This window comes from Phocoena phocoena, chromosome 1, assembly GCF_963924675.1.
Source record: "Phocoena phocoena chromosome 1, mPhoPho1.1, whole genome shotgun sequence".
NCBI classification, from domain to species: domain Eukaryota; kingdom Metazoa; phylum Chordata; class Mammalia; order Artiodactyla; family Phocoenidae; genus Phocoena; species Phocoena phocoena.
The window spans coordinates 57,830,158-57,848,991 of NC_089219.1; the positions used below are offsets into that span (position 1 = coordinate 57,830,158).

Consider the following 18,834-nt stretch of genomic DNA (forward strand, 5'->3'; position numbering starts at 1 on the left):
CCCAAAATAAAAACCTAAAGATACAAAGAGAAGGTAATAGGGCCAAGGAGAGAAACTGGAGGTAGAAAGAAAGTAAAACCAGAAAAAAGGCATCTTTGCCAGTAGTAAGTGAACCAGTTCAGGGTTAGTTCAGGGTTAAGGAGGGGAAGATTGATATTGTCAAATGCTGCAGAGAGGTAAAGAGAAAGCCCATTGAATTTGGTGACTTTTGAAACCTTTAGGTTACTCATTATTGACCTGAGTAATTTTCATATAGAAATGGAGACAACAGACTGCAAGTGTTAAAGAGTAAACAGATACTTCTGGTTTCTGGTCTGACGTGTAAAGGCCATGAAAGACATCAATCCTGTACTCACAAGAAAAAGGCTGAGCAAACTGAAAATCAATGGGTCTTCTTAGGTCCATCAGAGAATTGAGGTTACAGGCAAACCCTCACACTGAAAGATTGAGATGCAGGAATAACAGAATCACAACTTACTGGGAGCAGAAACTGCCACTAGAGCCAACAAGTGGTAGGAAAACCTAAAGGGTAATTGCCTAATTGCTGGAAACTGAGTGTAGACTAATTCAAAAGAGAAAAAACTGCTGGGGGCCCAGCCTTAGGGAGCTCCCGCCCACAACACTTTTATCTTTACACACTCCACCAGTCTCTCAGGATGAAGATCAGAGTAAAACTCCCTGATAGTTCCAGCAGGGGGACAAGAAGTAACCATTTTGAAATATACCTGGAATGTTCAGTTATCCTTAACAAAGGCCTGCCCTCAAGGAAAACCATTTTACCAGAGCCTAACCAATGTGGGGGGAGGGAAATAACCTACTCGAAGTCCATCTAACCTTCTTGTTCCACCTAAAGAGAAAAATTCTGAGAAATACTTATGAAGGTCACAGCCCAGGGACAAAGGCCCACTAAAGGATTAAGACCTAATCATAGGATTATGGCACACTCCCCTCCCCCTTCCCCGCTCCCTCACATATCTTACCACCACATCAACAGGGCTCCTGTATAACTGAATTACAATGGGAAGAACTGTAAGGCTCAGACTCTAAGAAGGAGTCTCTAGGGAAACCTAAAAAGCCAGAGGAGACAAAAAGCAGGACACTAGAGGAAACTGAAGTCTTGGAAACCTAGAGCTACAGCAAACAGCCTAATTCCTAGACAGATAAACATAAATCCTCACACTAAGGGCTTACTTACCTCAGTTCATATTACCTGATGCAACATGTTCAGCTTTCAACAAAATACATGGCATACCAAAAAGCAAAAACAGTCTGAAGAAACAAAGCAAGGATTAGAGCCAGAATAAGATATGGCAGAGATTTTGGAATTATCAAGACTGGGAATTTAAAATAATTATGATTAATGTTAAGGATCCTAATGGAACAAGTAACATGCAAGAACAGATGAAAACTCTCCCCACCCCCCAAATCAAAAGGAAATGAATGAACACGTAAGGAAGAACAGAGAAACTGGGCAAAGAAGTGAGATAAAGGCAGTGAAGGAAACACTAGTGGTTTTTACCACAACGGAAGATTGTCTAATACAGCCAACCCCCAAATTATGATTTTTTGACTTTACAGGGGTGTGAATGTGATATGCATTCGGTAGAAACTGTACTTCGAATTTTTATCTTTTCCTGGACTAACGATATGCTATAAAATGATACTCTCGTGATGCTGGCAGTGAGCCATAGTTCCCAGTCAGCCGTGCAATCATGAGAGTAAACAACCAATACATTTACAACCATTCTGTACCCATACAATCATTGCTTTTAATTTTCAGTACAGTATTCAATAAATTACATGAGCTATTCAACACTTTATTATTAAACAGACTTCATGTTAGATGATTTTGTCGAACTGTAGGCTAATATAAGTGTTCTGAGCATGTTTAAGGTAGGCTATGCTAAGTATGATGTCTGGTAGGCTAGGTGTAATAAGTGCATTTTCTACTTAATGATATTTTCAACCTATGATGGGTTTATTGGGACATACCTCATTGTAAGTTGAAGAAGATCTGTATTGCTAAGCCAATAGGTAAAACCCAATATAGGAAAAATTGGAGAAAGTGAAAAATTGATAAATACATGTTTCATGATATCCTTTCCAAGATCAGATTAAGTCTTAAACTGAGAAAGATGAGAAACATTAGGTCAAACCAATGGGTGTAAACTTTAGTGTGTATGAAATTTTGTTTTAATTAGATAATATGGCTACCTCAAAAAGTGAAGGTTATATTAATTTCTATCTCCCACCCCACTCTTTCCTTAATAGGTAATCTCCCATGAATGTGTCATTATTCAAGAAATCCCGAAGGGAATTTTTCTAACACTCTCTCAGGTACTCTGAGAGTTTTATGATTTTTTAAAACTTCACATGAAACCAACTTAATGTTAGTTTGAGACTGCCATACCTACAAGTAAAAACAAAAACCAGACGAGATGAGCAATAACCAATGTTACTCAAATACATATTCACTCATTTGTTTGCTGCCAGCAAATACTGTCTTCTTCATTCTAAGCAGTAGCAGTGAACAAAACAAAACTCTCTGCCATTATGGAGTACATCATAGCTTGGATGAAGACAGATTAACAAACAAGTATATAATATATCAAACAGAAATAAATCTTATGGAGAAGAATAAAGCAAGTTGAGGGACAGGAAGTACTGGGGAGAGTAGTATTATTTTACGTAGGGTAGTTAGAGAAGGACTCTTTGATAAGGTGACACGTGAAGAAAATGAGTGTCATGAGATTACTAGCGGGTACAGTATTCCAAAGAACAGCAAATGCCCAGGCCTTGAAGTGGGAAAATATGCCTGATATTGTTGTGGAACAATATGGAGTGTAATTAGCCAGGGGGAAGAATCCAAAGTGAGATTCTGTGGGGCCCTGTGAGGATGTGAGCTTTTACTCTGAGTGAAATGGGAGAAATTGGAGGCTTTTGAGAAGAGCCACAGTGATTACTATGTTGAGGGTGAGGGCAAGATCATTTAGGTGTTTACTGCAATGTAACAGTGACTTACATTGGAGTGGTAGTCTGGACTTATTTTGCAGGTAGAAATGGTAGAATCTGCTGATGGAGTGGGGTATTGAGAAGTCAAGGGTAACCCAAAGTTTTTTTACTGAGTAACTGGAAGAGTGGAAATTGCCATTTACTGAAATGGGAGACTGCAGAGTTGATTAGAGGGCGAAATAAGTTCAGTTTTAGACACAAGTTTTGAGATGCCTATTAACTTTTAAGCACAGCTGCTTGATTTTAAGTCTGTTTTCTTGGGAGAGATGTTGGCTGCAGTTAAACTTGTAAACGATCAGTAAATAGGTGACTTTTAAAGGCAAAAAACAATAGTGAAGAGCTTTACTGATCCCATCAACACTGCAATATTTAGATACGGGAGAGATAAAGAGGTGCCAGCAAAGTACTTTGAAAAGGAGTAGGCATAAACCAAGGGGAGAATTAGGGAGGAGTGGTGTCCCAGAAACCAAATGAAGTGATTCAACACTCAAGAAGTGGTAAACCAGATCAAAGCTGCTGATGGGTGAGTTAAGAAACAAACTGAGAAATGGCCACTGTATTTGGCTGGACAGTTATTGCTGACCTTCACAAAAGCTATTTTTTGTGGAGTGATAGGATGGACAAAAACCTGAGTACCATATGCAGGAAAGAGCAGAAGGTTCTCTCCCAAGACCTTTTCAACAAGTTCTGCTAAAGAAAGATTAGCTGATCTGGAAGAGACTGGATAGAAGAGATGCTGAAGGTTTGAGAAGAGAGAACAAAAGTGGTCTGGAAGTGCGGGAGAGTGAATGAATTAGGAAACTTCAGTGTAATTGCTGGACTAAGGGACCATTTGAAGTTGTAAGCGAGACATCTGTAGAGCTGTATGCTTTTCTCCAGCCTCTCGTCCAACTGCTGCAGAACAACAGAGAAAGTTGTAAGCTGGAATGAGTTTTAAGGCAGAATGGTATGAGGAGAAGGCAGAAAAAAACCTCAACTACAGAGCATAGTAATGTTCGGTCTGGTAGCTCACAGAAGCTGAGAGGGTTGAACATCTGGGCACAGCTTGGAGGCAACAAGCTGGAGACTGCAGACCGGGGGAAAAAAAAAAAAAAAAAAAAAAAAAAAACCAGGAGTGCTAGGAGGAAGGGTGGTTCCCAACAAACTAAGTCTTTTCTCGACCAAGCACAGCAGTAGAGGTTTGGAAAAGGCAGTCCTAGGCCAACGAAGTAGACATTGCCGCCTCGGAGGTTCGAGGGCTGCCGACTGAACACAGATGCAATAAGTGCTAAGATCTAAAAGGGCTCCCTCCGGGACCCAGGGGAATGGACTTAGGTTTTAGCGCCGGAACTTACACCCCGACGTTCGGCTGCTTGCGGCTGTTTACCGGAGAGATGGGCATGGTGGCGACTGGGTGGGGAGTGGTCGACCACCCCCTTCCCTGGCTGCTTCTGGAGCCCCTGTACCCCAACCCCCGGCGTCAGCGGCTCCGGCTAAGGCACGGGAATGTTTGCCGGGCGTCATGGAGACGGTGGAGCCTTGGCTCAACAAGCGGCCGCGCGGTTGGCTGGCGGCTGGAGGCCGAGGAGGAGGGCGGAGGCGGAGGGGAGGACAGAGGGTTGGTGGAGCAAGAGCAAGCCCCGGACGACGACTAGAACAAGGAGGCGGGCGGCCCGGGCCCTAGGCCCCTCCCAGGCTCTGAGTCTCCCGGGCTGCAGGCGGATGGATGGGGCTTCTTCAGGCGGTGGCGGCAGCAGCGGAGGTGGCGGCGGCAGCGGCGGCAGCGGCTGTAAGTGCAGCCTCCATAAACCACCTCTCCTCTTCTAGCCCTGTTTGGGTGGAGGGGCTCCCAAGGTGTCCTCGGTCCCCTTTCTCTCCTTCCCCTCCCCCACTGCAGAGTACCGCCCGGAAGACCCTTAACTTCCGGGGAGGGGCTGAGAGAGCGCGCCGGGCGCGCTTCCCCTCCCGGAGTGGCGCCGGCCACCCAAGGCGCATGCGCAGCTCTCCATCGCCATCCACCCCCTTCCCGGACTGGTCTTTGCTTTGGTGGTGGTGGCGGCGGCGGCGCCAGTCTTCCCCGGCGTCCGCGGCGCGCTGGGAGTCAGCTGCGGAGTGAGTTCGCTTCGCCTTGTCCGCTTCCGTCTTTCTCCAGTCGGCCCCGGAACGCGGTCGGGGTGGGGTCAAGCAGACCGCCCCGCTGTGGCTCCGCCTCTTTCCCGCAGTATCTCCGGGTTCTGTCTCAGACCTGGAAGGCTCCTGCTCCCACTGCAGCCCCCTGTGGTGAGCAGGGTCTTGGGCAAACCGGCCCTTTTCGGAGGGAGTGAGGGAGGGAAGAGAGGCTCGAAGAGGCTGTTGTGAGGGAATGAGGTCTTCCCAGGCCTTGGGTGTATCCCTGGGGGCAGATGCCTCCCTAGTCTTTGAATGGCCTTGTTCTTTCAGCTTTTGGTGGAAAGATCTCTGGCCTGGAGACCATTTCTAGTCCTCGTTTGCTGTGTGACCTTGGGCGAGTCACTACCTCTCTCTGGGGGCCCCAGTTATACCTAAAGCTTCTTCCAACGCTAAAACTCTTAATTTTGCAGAAAAGCTTATGCAGTTCCAAGATTGGCCCGTCTACTGAGGCCGCTTAGACGAGATGACCCGGACTTGAGTGAACCTTTCTTCAATCATGGGTGGAATGAGGCGACCTATTTATTGGATCGCGTTTATTCCTTTATCATCAGTTACAAATTGCATGACTCAAGACTCATTAATGTTTTTCTAAAATTGTCATGGGATTCCTGTCCTAATTCCTGGCCGTCTTTTTAAAAATTAGAGACAGGGCGAATGGTGAGCTTGTAGTATCATCGTCTCTAGTCTCGTTACTACTGAGGCTCTCTTTCCTTTGATCCAGATGGTGTGGTGGCTCGATTCTCCCAGTGCCTGGCTGAGTTTCGGACGTGGTTAAGAACCAACTGGTTGAGGTTCAATGCAGACAAGACGGATGTGATGCTGGTAGGCAGGGGCACACTTGGAGATTAAGGGAGGGAAAGTCCAAACTCCCTCAAGTAATATAAATGTTATATTACTCTTCCAGTGTTTGAGAACTGCTGATGGGCCAATAATTTCCAGAATTTGGGTGAGATAAAAATAACATGTCAACAATATAAAAACTATCAAAGTATCAGTTTGTGATAATCTGATAAAATGGAGCCACTGGATAAAACTCTTTATGTAAAAATTATGAAAAGAAAAACCAGAACTGTTCTTTGAAGAACCAAAAGGCTATATAGGTGTTTTGGGGTGGCGTTAATAATAAAAATCAAACTAACAAAAAGATGATGCTGATTGTCATAGATGTGGGGCTTCCAAATGTAATGCATTACTGCTTTGTAACCTACATTTTGCCTGCTAGAGTAAAGGTAAAACTCAATTTATCTAAAATGCACATTTTAAAAATAGGTGAAGTTTTTTGACATTTAGCTATCTTCAACCAAATTAGTATAGTTATCCATAAATTTTCACCTGCACATCATGTGTAGCCTGTCACTCTTAAATAAAAATTTAAGGAAATAGTTAACACAATAATCTCAAAAGGGACTCATGGACTCTGAAAATTGTTAGATACAGAATTTGGTTTTAGGGTTTTGAATGTGCTGTTTTAATCTATTTCATTCAAACAGCCCCAGAGTCTGAATTGTTTTCTTGGTGCATTTTTTTTGTTGTTTTTGGTTTTTTTTTTTTTTGCGGTACGCGGGCCTCTCACTGCTGTGGCCTCTCCCGTTGCGGAGCACAGGCTCCGGACGCGCAGGCTCAGCGGCCACGGCTCACGGACCCAGCCGCTCCGCGGCATGTGGGATCTTCCCGGACCGGGGCACGAACCCGTGTCCCCTGCATCGGCAGGCAGACTCTCAACCACTGCACCACCAGGGAAGCCCTTCTTGGTGCATTTTGAGAGGTACCTTTTTGAAGTGCATAACATGTTTATATTGTATACATTATATTTGAATCAGGTATTGGTCCTGAATAAAAGGTTATATTTCTTAGGTATGTGTAAATTGCCAGGTTTACTTATTGGTTAGTTTGGGGTACTGGCTGAAGAAAAATTGAGACCTTAAAATGCTTTTGTTAATAGCAAAATAACTTCGAGGGGTTCGTGTGTGTGTGTGTGTGAGTGTGTATATATGTATGTTTGTGAATTGCAGCCTCTATAAAATTGTTTAAAACTTTTTAATGGAGTATGCAGTAAATTGCTTAAAAAGAATTTCCCAATATAGCAGCAGTTTTGAGTAGCTTATGTGGTAAAAGTTAATGTTGGTTTGCCTGAAAATAAGAAAGCCTTTAGGTGGGGAATGGGAGCTAAAGAGGCATTTATTCAGGCTTTGTATAGTGATTTTTTTTGTTTTGAGACATTAGCCACAAACCTCACATATAATTGGAATTAACCACACCTTTTAGCTTAACTGTAAACGTTTTACTACACAATTCTAACAGCTACCATTTTGGATATCACAAAATAAAGATTATAAACCGTAATAATTTTAAACAGCTCATAGGCAACGGTGAATTTTCTCATGCTTTCAACTCTGTAATGTCCCGTTTTCAGCTCCTCTGGTATCAGTAGGCTTTAAAGATTTATTTTTTGTTGACCCAAGTATAAATATTGAGTGTTTGTATTTGAATACAGAGAAGACATCTGTTGAATTAATCCAAAGTGCTGAAGAACTCAGGGTAATGGGTGGAAATAACAAGGAGGTAGATTCTGGTTTGTTAAAAAGAAGAATGTTCCAAACATTAGAGGTTTTTTTGAAGAGCAGCCTTTTCATGAGACAGTGAGTCATTGGAGGTGTTTAAGCTTAGGCAGAAAAGCCTGGTAGTGGGGAAACAGAATGAGGGATTCCCACCTAGACAACATTAAGATTCTATGACTAATGAATAGTTAATTTTTACATATTTGTTACTGAAGAGGTAAGCAAGCGTTTTGAAAATTTGCTTTCCTTAAGATGGCTCCTTAAAATTTTTGAAGTATAGCACTAGAATAAAATGGGGAGTAAAACTATACTGAATTCAATAATAATGTTACCAATGACTTACAATATTGGAGCTGTTTCTTTTTACCTTTAGAATATCTGAACCTAAAAAAAAAAAATCATGTAACCCACATTTACAAAAAAAGGAAGGAGAAAAATGTAGAGGGAATGTTTCCCCAAAACGATAATGCCACATAAAAATAGTAAAATTGATAACACAATATTAATAAGCCTAAAAGTCATTTATCAGTAAGATGGATATCTATTCAAATATGTCCCAGACCTCGATATTCCTGACAATTTCAGAATTTATTCAGTAGCTTATTTATTCAGTAGCTTGAGGGACCATGATCCCCAGCTCTTTATCACAATTGGGATTCTTGTTGATGAATTAACTGAAGAATCAAAGATTTAACAGGCTTAAGCAAGTTATTCCTGTACCTTGCATTTTGACAATACTTTTAAATTTTCCTTTTGAGAACCCGCTGAATTTCATATATTAGCTTTAGTATTTAAATGGATAATTCTCCTTCAACCAGTGGTTTTATAAAGCCTGAGTTTCTACCTCTAGGCCCCTTATTTTTCTTATCTTTACCCACCTCAGGTCTATGCACATACATTGTTCTTTGCCTTCACAGATGTTTCCATCAAGCATCTCAAAGTGAAAAGTGTTTGAATATGAACTGGCTTATACAAAAGTCATTTCTATTTCGAGTCCAAAGGACTAAGGTAATTCAACAGGGTAACTTAGAAACTGTATACCTATGCTAAAATATTTATTCCCTCAAGGAATCCTGAAAAACACTTTTATATAAATATTATTAAAAAATAAAATGAAAATACTGTACAGTACAGTTAATGGTAAAAATTGTTTGTAGATTTGGGAACCTTAAAGTTTTCCTTTCTCTTCTTTCCCTTGCTTTTCTTTCAGTAGAAAATGTGCATCAGATGTTTATGTTTAATTGGTTTACAGACTGTCTGTGGACTCTTTTCCTGTCATATTACCAGGTAATGTCCTTACTTAGCAGCTACTTCATATACCTATAAATGCACAAAATATTCATGCACAAATTATTATTGGACATAAGAATTTCAAGTTAATGTTGAATCTGTGGAAATAAGCTACTTAATAGAGTCTAGAATTTTAAGGGAATACAAATAACTTAAAACAGACTTCCCCATATTCCTTGTAAGTTAAGTATCAGTTTAAAGAAAAATTGTATACGTGCACATTTATGCAATATATTGTAGTGCTGGCATCACATTATTTGGAGGGAATGAATGAGTTTCATATATAACTTGTTGATTTTGGTAGTCATTTTTGAAATTGCAATAAGAAGAACCCTTGAACATTTGGGGGAAAACAGGTCTTTATGAAATAAGACTTTCTAACTTCTGGTTTGGTAAAATGTGTTAGTGCACGTTTTAATATCACGTTTGCATTACCCAGTATCTGCCTTAGTAATGGAGGTGAAACATGTTTGTTATTTTGCAATCTTTGGCTCTGGCAGTCATCAGAATTGTCACCAAAGCCACTTGGCAGTTCTAGGCCAATACATTAAAATAAACTTTTAACTTGCAGGCATTTCAGGCGTTGCACATAAGCAAGTTCTCCATCTATGCAGTCGAGTCGGAGATTATTTATATCTATTAAAGAGCAGCTTTTCAATATTTCACATTTAAAAATTTTCTCTAGTTGTGCAGAATTCAGCAGTTGCACAATTATGTTGCTACTGGCATCGCAGAAGGTGTGTGAGGAAAAGCAAATGATATATGAGGATGGCAGTCTACCTAGCACAATCCCTTTTCTTAATCTCTGCTGTGACCTCTAAGATTTTGGTACATGGGATTTTACAGTTCCTGTAGGGAAAGAACCGAGAGAAATATCTGTCAAGGGATAACCGCTTTCAAAGCGCACTAGTTGCAGCTGTTGCATCACAGCAACATCCGTTTTCTAACAAATGCACTTCAAAAAAGGCCTACATGTGAAATGTATCGTATCTTTTCCCCTGCGATATGAAGGCAGGACGCGGCTTGTTTGGCTAGTTTCCTCGACCTCTCTGGTCCCTAGAGCCCTCTCCCGGGCTGGAGTCGCGGATCCGCTAGGGCAGGCGCCCGGCACTAAGATGCCCGCCTCCCCCCACACCCACCTTGGCTCCGCCTCCTCTGCGCTCCTCCGGGGGAGGGCTGCCTCGGGGCCGCGCGCGCGCGCTCCGGCCTTTTCCCTCTAGTCCAGCTCAGCCCGGGCGCCGCGAGGGGGCGGAGTGGGGTGTGGTGGGCGCGCTCGGGCGGCTCCTGCGCGTTCCCGCCGAGGCAGCGGCGGCGGGAGCGGCAGAGACTGTGGCGGCGGCGGCTGGAGTCCCGTTGCCGAGTCTTACATCCGGGTTCTGGCCGTGACCCAGCTGCGGCCGCCGCGGAGATGTGACCCGTCAGTACGGCAAATATGGCGGAGGTAAGGGAGTGAGCTCCCCTCCCCGTCCCGGAGCCGGGCGCCCCCAGGTCCGGGCCGGGGAGGAGTGGAGTGGGCCTGGCTAGGGGAGGCCCAGCCCTGCTGGCGCCACTGCCCACCTGTTGTCCGGAACAGGCCGCGCTCTGGGCGGGAGCTTTCCGTGGAACTTAGTTGGGATGGGTCCGGGGGCAGGAGGAAGCGGAGGCGTAGTTGGACTTCGGGGGGCACTTTGAAGGGTCGAGGGCTGCGTAGCCGTGCGTACGGAGAGGGGCGAGGGGGAGGGGGCGCCCGCGGGGCTGGGGCGCCTGTGGCGCAACTTCGCCGGCCGGTGCTAGGGGCCAAGAGAGGAGCTGCTGCTTCCTCTTCTTGCGAAGTTTCTTCCTTCCCTAGCCGAGATGCTGTTGCGCCCTTCCGCGTCACCCTAGTCGGATTGCTACTGACATTCTGCCTGTGTTGGGGAAAACGGCCTTTGATTAACTCTAATTTTCTAGATGGTGACCAGATGAGCGTGGAGAAATAAACCTGGTCTTTCGCAATCCATCCCTCTAGGTTGGGGGAGTCTCCCCATTTCTTAAAACATTTCCCTTTCCCCCCCACCGGAGAACCTCTTCTACTCTTTATGTTTCAGAAGAGTTGCTTTCTCCCTTTCTTACCCCCCCATCACTTTCCAGGCATTTACCCCCCTTGCAAATCTAGGCTGTCTATTCTTGTCTTCTTTTTAACCCTTAGGGAAAATTTTTTTTTCCCCCGTTTGCTCTTTTTCTAGTAAACGAGTTGCCAAAGCCCCCTTTTTCGATGGCGATTGTTTTACATTTTGGGGCCTCAGATCGGTGGGCAAACAACCTCTCTCGATTAATTTGAATTTAGTATATGCTACTGGAGATTTAAATTTTTCCCTCTGATTTAAACCTTTAAATATTTGATTTTTTTTAACACGTTTTTTACCCTTACCGTCTGAAGAATTTCGCTGTCCTTTACTCGCTGCAGTTCAAGAGGTGATATATTTGGACTTTTATGTCTTCTTTGAGTAGAGCCACTCTAAACGTTGATAAAGCCATTTTTATTCATGTGAGAATTACCATTTTCATAGTCTCAGAGGCACCTAAAAACAGATTCAGGAAGTAGGTAATTTTATTTATCATCCAACCCCAGTTTTTGTCTTCATTATTTGCTAAATGAAGTCAATGGTGAGTACACTTATCAATACCATAATTTCTCCTTTTTAAACCTTGGAATACAGAAACATAGGTTATGGAAAAGAATCTTAATTTGGAGGCCTTTTCATGTACCTGTTGAGTGGAGGGACCTAAAGCTTAAACAGTTTTCTGGAGTGGCTCTTAGGGTGCTCCTTCCCCTTTATGGAAACTGACTTTATATTTATGTCTTGGAGTATTTGCTATTAAAAGAGGAAGAGATTTTACTGTAGCAGGATTGATTGCTGCCAGTATTATTTTTAAAAATTCAATATTCTGATTTAAAACTAAATTTAGATCTTAGAATTTATTTCAATTTCTTTTGCTCTTTGTGGTTAAATAATTGTATTTCAAGAAATTATGAGTTGGAGAAAACATAGTTCTTTGTATTTCACTTAAATGTGACTGGATTTATTTCACTGGGCTGAAAGGTTTTTAGCCTTGATGAGGTTCTTAAGTGATTCTTTCCTTCATATGTAAGAGGGGAAGGGGTTCTGTGTAGCTGGATTTACATATATTTTGTCAAGTAGTCTTCATTGGATCCCATGCCCATTAGATAAGCAGCAGTGTGTTGTAATAGGAGATGTCGTTTCTTGCCTCGTGGTGCTGCTCACAATGGTTTGAGCTTTAAGTTCTGTAGTCATATTTTAAAGCAAGATATTACTGAAGGAAAATATCTTAGTGTATGAAAATACGGTGAAAACTCAGAAATTTTAACTGCCTACCACACTGAAAACTTAATATGTAAATAAAAGCATTTTAACATTTTATTTGTTTTAGAAATTAAAGATGGTTGCATTCATGTAAGAGAAGAAAAGCAATATTTTGAGCCACTGGTCATTTCCTAATAGTTTCAAGTGTATGTTTTAGTTTGCTTAAACATTACGTCATTTGGAGAATGGAACTCTCATATTCTGTAGGAACACATGGATAGTTCAGTTTCAGGGAGAAAAAAACCCTGAATTTTGTTTTCAGTGCACTTTTTTAGTGACCTGGTATCTTAAAAATTCATCTTTTATATTCTTCCATTACTTGTAGATGGTTTTATTTATAGTGAATTTGTAGGAAGAGTGGAGGAACGTTCATCTCCTACAGAAAATCTAGAATAAAAAAAAATTTTTAGAATGATTTTAGAGACTGGTCATTTTAAAAATTAGATAAGGAGAAATGCTTGTTTTATATTATAGAGTGCTTTTACTTTTATGTGAATGCTCAGGAGATTCATTCTTTATGCTGCCAATACAAAGCATGTGGTAAAATAATTCAAATGCAGTGCTCTTGCACTTTTGGTTAGATAGACCTGAGTATTGACACTAACTGATAAAATAACAGTAAGCGCAAAGTGACAGTATGCGTTTATTTGATAAATCTGAGGGGAAAACGGGTTATTGAAGAAATAAGTTTCCAGAGAAAAATGTAGGTATTATGCTTCTGTGCTTTTTTGTTGTTGTTTCCTACATAGAATGACCCTGACCTTGTTTCTCCAGAAAAATATTTAATTCTTAAATACAATTTGCTTTAGATGTGAATACAAAACACTAATTTTTCATACTTGATCTGATCATCTTAGTCCATAATAGGAAGTATGTGTTTAATGCTTATTAAAATTGTAGTAACGTTAAAAACATACTTAATGTATACAGAAGTAATAGCATATGCTCCCTTTCTTAATACTTTTTGGTAACATTTCTCATTGTTTATTATCTCTTAAAATTATTAATCAACCTTCCAAAAGGAGGCTCTCCTAGTCACACTTAAAGGAAGGAAATTACAGGGCAGTGGCAGTTTTACAAAGGCAATGAGAGAGAGAATAAGAGGAAGAAATAGGCGATCCTTTGGGTTTTATAAGGAATGTGGTGTACAGACCTTTGGGAATGAACAATTTGTTTTTTATTTCAGAGTTTGTAAACACATAAGGGACTTCCTTTTCAAGGAAAAAAAGCTACAGCATAGTGCAAGACCTGTCTTTTCACCTAGGCCATATTGTTGTCTCATAAAGAGAAGAAAATTTAATGGATTTGCTATTCTGTATTAGTTTAAAGTATTTTAGTATTTCCAAAAATAATACATAATCTTATTTATTCACTATCCAATCTATCCATTTCTCTTAAAAACAGACTCCCTGTTTAGCATTTTTCAAGGGTATTTGAATTTTGTTTCTTAAGAAAATGGGATCATCTTGACTGCTGTTCTTGATAGTGTTAATTTCTACTTTAAACAAAACTTGTTTTACTGCAATGAATTTAGGCCTTAAAACTGCTAATGAAAAAAAACCTTTTTTTGGTGTTTATACTTACAGAGCTATTAAGGAATTATCCAAAGTGCTTAACACCAATGCATGAAAGTCTTAAAAAGCTTAATTCAGAAGGAGTAATAGTCAAAGTGCTTGTTAAGGTAGGAAAGATTAGTTGGGAAATATAGAAGTGAATTTCTTTTAGAGAATTCTTGAGACTAATCATTTTCCCAAATTATTCAGAAATACAACACTGCCAGTGAAACTTCAGTGTTTCTTCATAAAAGATAATCAGCTATATAGAAATTTATTGCATAAAGTTCAGATGGAGTCCCTGTATATTTCAAAAGATTTGCAAATTCATTGCAGTGATTAAGTTCACATACCAGTTGTTGCTGGGACCCATTCTGTTCGACTTATGCCGTGGCTTAGAATGACTTGTATAATTAGGTTTATGTAGATATGAAATTCATAAAGTAGCCACCCCCAAAAGCTTTTTGCAAATTGAGATCTTTTTTTCCCAGTAGCCCTAGATTTAAAAAAAAAATTTAGAAGAATCTTAAACATATCCCATCCATGGAGCTAAGTACTCCTCAGTAGTGTTTATGTCTTTTGAGCAATTCATAATAAAAGTAAAGAACTTAGATCTCAAAGGAAATTGAACTAAACTTGAAGAAATCTAAATCTTTTCATCTAAGGGCAGATGAAACTGAGCAGAGAGCTTACGCAATTTGTCCTAGATGGTGCCATTTGTGGCACAATTAAGACTGGAACCTAGTAGGCCTCTGAATTCCTAGTGCTTAGTAATAGCAGTTCATCCTCTGAATTACTACTACTGTGGTAAACTTGCTAGTTTTAACTCCAAGGCTTTGTTAACCAACAGCAAAGTTAAGTGATTTAATTGTGTATGGAGGAAGAGAGATGGTGGGCCCTGGCACAGTGTCCCTGCCTTCTCCACCCTGGAGTAGGCCCTAAACTCCTTTCTGTCTTCATCCCGGTGAGAATCTGTGATTCAGTGTCTGCATTACTAAGTAGGTGGTAATAATACTTAAATGGTGGTGGAATTGGTTTGAGGGGAACAATTAGGACAGTTATACTTACTGAAAAATACGCTCTTGATTGCCTGGGATAAAAGAGTCTAATGACTACTTGATGTTTTTACTACCTTATTTATTTATGTTTTAGTAATGGTGATATTCTAGTTAGTTGATCTTTTATCTCTCAGTTGGCAGTTTTCTGGTATATGGGATATTTCTTACCATGGTCTAGAAAAATACAGAAGAAAAACATTTGAACAAATCTGAGGCATTGAATGTTTTACAATTATTAGCAGCTTGATCAACTGAATCATATATATGGGTGACAGTATAAAAGTTGCTATAAAAGTTAACAGAGTTCATTCTTTAATTTGATTTAGCCTATTCATATTCTGTCTTTCTAGTGTTTTCCATCTCAGATAAAACAATTACGTATGTACCTAAAAGAAAACTAGGTTATTTTTCAAAATTATACAAACTTGTTAAAAAAGAAAAAAAAGGCAAATACTAGGTTTTCTTGAAAATCTAAAAGTAAAGGAAGAAAGTGAAAATAGCTCATAATTCCACGAGATAGTCTTTACTGACTTCCTTTTTAAAAAACAAAGAGTAATGCTTGCAAGTGGTTAAAAAATTCCAACAGTACAGAAAGGTATAAAATGAAAAAAGCCTTCTTTCTGCAACCCATACTCTAGAGGTAACTGTTGTTAACAGATTCTTGTGTATCCTTTTGGGGGAAAACTTTTTATGTATATCCCAGCCCAATTTACTCTCTCCTCTATACTTTGCTTTTTACTCCTAACATAGCTGTCTATTTATCCAGATACATGTACTTATATATACATATATATTTCTTTTTAGCATTCTTTTCTCAATCAACAGAAACAGAACTGTCTCATTCTTTTTAGTGGATTAATAATGTTCCATTGCTTGGAAAAACTATATTTCATTTCTAACTAGTTAAAGGATGGACTTAAATTTTTTCCCAACTCTTTGCTATAGACAACTTTGTGGTGATACATGATATACATGTATCTTGGTGTGCTGTTTTAGGCATATCAGTAGGGTAAGTTCATGTTGGCAAGATGATCTCCAGAATGCTTAAACTAACTCATACTTCTGCCAGTAATGTATGAGTGCATTTTCAGTGCATTTTAATCCCCAATGTAAAAATTTTCTTTACTGCTTACATTTTATAATTTGAGCTTTTGCTAAAAATAGGTATTGCTACAAATGATTACCTGTTTAGCTTTAGTTTTATTTTTCCCCTCCGTCTTCCTTTCTAATTTACTGTAGTCACTAACAGTAGATGTTGCAGGTTTTTCTGGAGGGTGTTGTTAGAGATACCAGTTCCTAATGTGACATAAATAAGAGTCTGACATGACAGATGACAACTTGCAGTCACATTTTTAAACATGCTTTGGATAGATGAAAACCATTTTAAAAAGAAAGAGAAAGTAAGGAGGAGAGAGGTAAAGATAATTTTTTTTTTTTAACATAGTTGTTTCCATGGGAAGTATAGAAAGAATCAGATCCTAGGCTTTACCTTCACCACCCACCGTGGAACCTTGATCAAGTCAGTTTATCTCCCTGGGTTTGCTAATCTATAAAATGAGGTAGGTGGGTCAGGTTTTATTGTCAGGTTTATGATCAGGTAACCTTATGCATTTGAAAATATGTAGTGCTCTATGAACATAAGCTGGTTCTGTTGTTCTTTTAAATACCTAAATAAAAAATGCCCTCATTTCATACTAAAGTTTTCTGTATTATGATACTAAACTCATATTTCATTTGAAAGATAATCATTTAGTTTGTTAGTTGGACAAAAGTAATGTTTACAGTATACACTATTTTCAAATGCCTGTTTTCAAGAAGCTCATCTTTGATTTATTTGGATATAATTAACTTTCAGGAAACCGGTCTCCCATCTTCATCAAACTGATACAGTAGAATTTTATTTTGAACATGGAATACTAAAATATGTATCTATAGGCAAACCATTCCTACTTCCCCTCCCCCAGTTCTAATCTAGATATACCATCCATCAAATCACGGTTTTAAAACATTCTAGTATGTCTTACATAATATGATTAGTGCTATCTTTGAGCACTGAGTGTTCTACCTTATGCCAGCTATACTTACAAATGCTATCAGTCCTCTAAACATTTGGTATCTTAATAAATGGAAGATATTTCAGGCCTTTTTCAGAACATTAAAGTGGTAACTATTTACCAGTAAAACAACAATCAGTGTGGTGTCTATTGGCATTTAGCACAGTCTGAGGCGTCTTACAAATACAAATGCAGACGCCAGTCGCAATTCAGTATCTCTGTTATTGCCAATATCTAATAACATCAGTGAAAATGTACCTTTTATTCTTCAGTGGAATAACTTATTTTTAATCAGCCTTTTTAATCAGAAGATTGTTAAGCGGAATAATTATTGAAGTGTTCAAAAAGAACCAAATGCTCAAAGAGCTATTTCTTTTTAGCTAATTTGAAAGAAGTCCTGGGTTCTTTTTGTTTATGCCATGCAAACCAATTTCAGAAGTTTACTAAAAAGGAAAAACAGCATTGTAAGGCTACTCTGTGGATAGTGAACCTGGGACCAGATGAAGATAGAACTTTGCTGTAGCCTTGAACAGAGGTTGTGCTTAAACTTAGGAAATAAAGTATGAAGTAGAAGTGGATTAATATTTTAAAATACTGATTTGCTGTGTAATAATTTGTGTGGTGTTAAATCTATTTTGAGCTAGAAGTATATAACTGTTCAAAAGATGTTAAGCAAGCTAAAAACCCTTTTTATGGTTACATTCTTTGTTACCCTGCTCTACAGCTTCCCATTGGAGGAACCAAATTTAACAGTAGCACTGTTTTCACTCTGTTGTGGCAGAGTAACTTTTAAGTAAAGATGGTGGTGTGACACTTGAAAATATATAATACTGAATACTGTTGGTCTTTTGTTAGAATGAGACAATGCTGTAGGCAAGAACCATTCTTTTGTAAGAATTAAAAGGAAAAAATAAGACCCTTGAAAAAGTATGCCTCAAAATAATCTAAGTCACCACGTGGACTCTAGAATGGCATACTTACTGCAATAGCATAATGTGGACAGTTTTCAAAATGGACTTTTAACACCTTGTAAGAACTTGTCTTAGATGTCTAGCTTTTGAAAAATCGGGCACTTTGCTCATTTCAATTTTGTTCTTGCCTCTCTGCCCCATTTCTTAGTAGAAAGAAGGAAAACACTAGAATATCTCTATCTTTTTCCTAGTGCTTTTGGACTTCCAGCATCTCTGACTTCTAATGAGCATGAAATAGATAGCTTGAAATGAATAGGCAAGGTTTCAGTTATAAAGTTTATGTCATTTGAGGCATTTTTTGAATTTCTATTATTGAATTTATAGGAGTTGATGTTTGCAGATGACTTGTTTATAATTGTGAATTAACTGAATTAAGATAAAACACAGCCACAGACTGTCAAGTGGTGATAACACTAAAATAAGTTGCTAACAATTTTATCTTTAAATTTTCCAGATGCTTGTGGTTAAATTTATAAGAGGTAGAATGGTACAGTAGAAGGAACATTATAATTGGGAATCTTTGTGATCTTCCGTTAGATAACCTTCCCAGATTTGAGCTTGAAAGGTTGTTAATTCTGTGGTAATTTAAAAGTATGTTTTGTGTTAGTAAAGTTAACCTAATGTACTGTCTGGTGCTGAAGTAACACTTAAATTTTTCCTTCTGCTTTCTTACAACGAAATTTTTATTTTAAACAATGTTGTAAATTGTTTCTGCCTCCCTTCTCACACTCATTTTAAGCCAGAGACCAGCTTGATAACAAACCTTGGGTTTTCCCTGTATTGATAAGGAAATAATATTTTAGAGAATTCCAGGATCTAGAATCATATCTCTTGAACCACATATAT

The 18,834-nt window shown here is 39.4% G+C and overlaps 2 protein-coding genes across 5 annotated transcripts in view; one reads left to right on the forward strand and one right to left on the reverse strand.

The window, feature by feature from the left end:
* The window catches only part of DNAI4 (dynein axonemal intermediate chain 4), a 94,293-nt gene extending 89,778 nt beyond the window's left edge, over window positions 1-4,515 (reverse strand). The window contains 2 exon segments of the mRNA XM_065890122.1: window positions 4,347-4,458; window positions 4,461-4,515. Coding sequence (XP_065746194.1) covers window positions 4,347-4,458; window positions 4,461-4,515 — 167 coding nt within the window.
* Window positions 4,516-4,713: 198 nt separating this feature from the next.
* Window positions 4,714-18,834, forward strand: part of MIER1 (MIER1 transcriptional regulator) — a 53,089-nt gene continuing 38,968 nt past the window's right edge. The window contains exons 1-3 of one of the 4 annotated variants that reach the window (XM_065874642.1): window positions 4,714-4,780; window positions 5,882-5,982; window positions 8,932-9,005. In XM_065874642.1, coding sequence (XP_065730714.1) covers window positions 4,714-4,780; window positions 5,882-5,982; window positions 8,932-9,005 — 242 coding nt within the window. Of the gene's footprint in view, window positions 4,781-5,881; window positions 5,983-8,931; window positions 9,006-18,834 lie in introns of those variants that run through there. The other 3 variants (XM_065874649.1, XM_065874658.1, XM_065874667.1) reach the window with 3 other exon arrangements.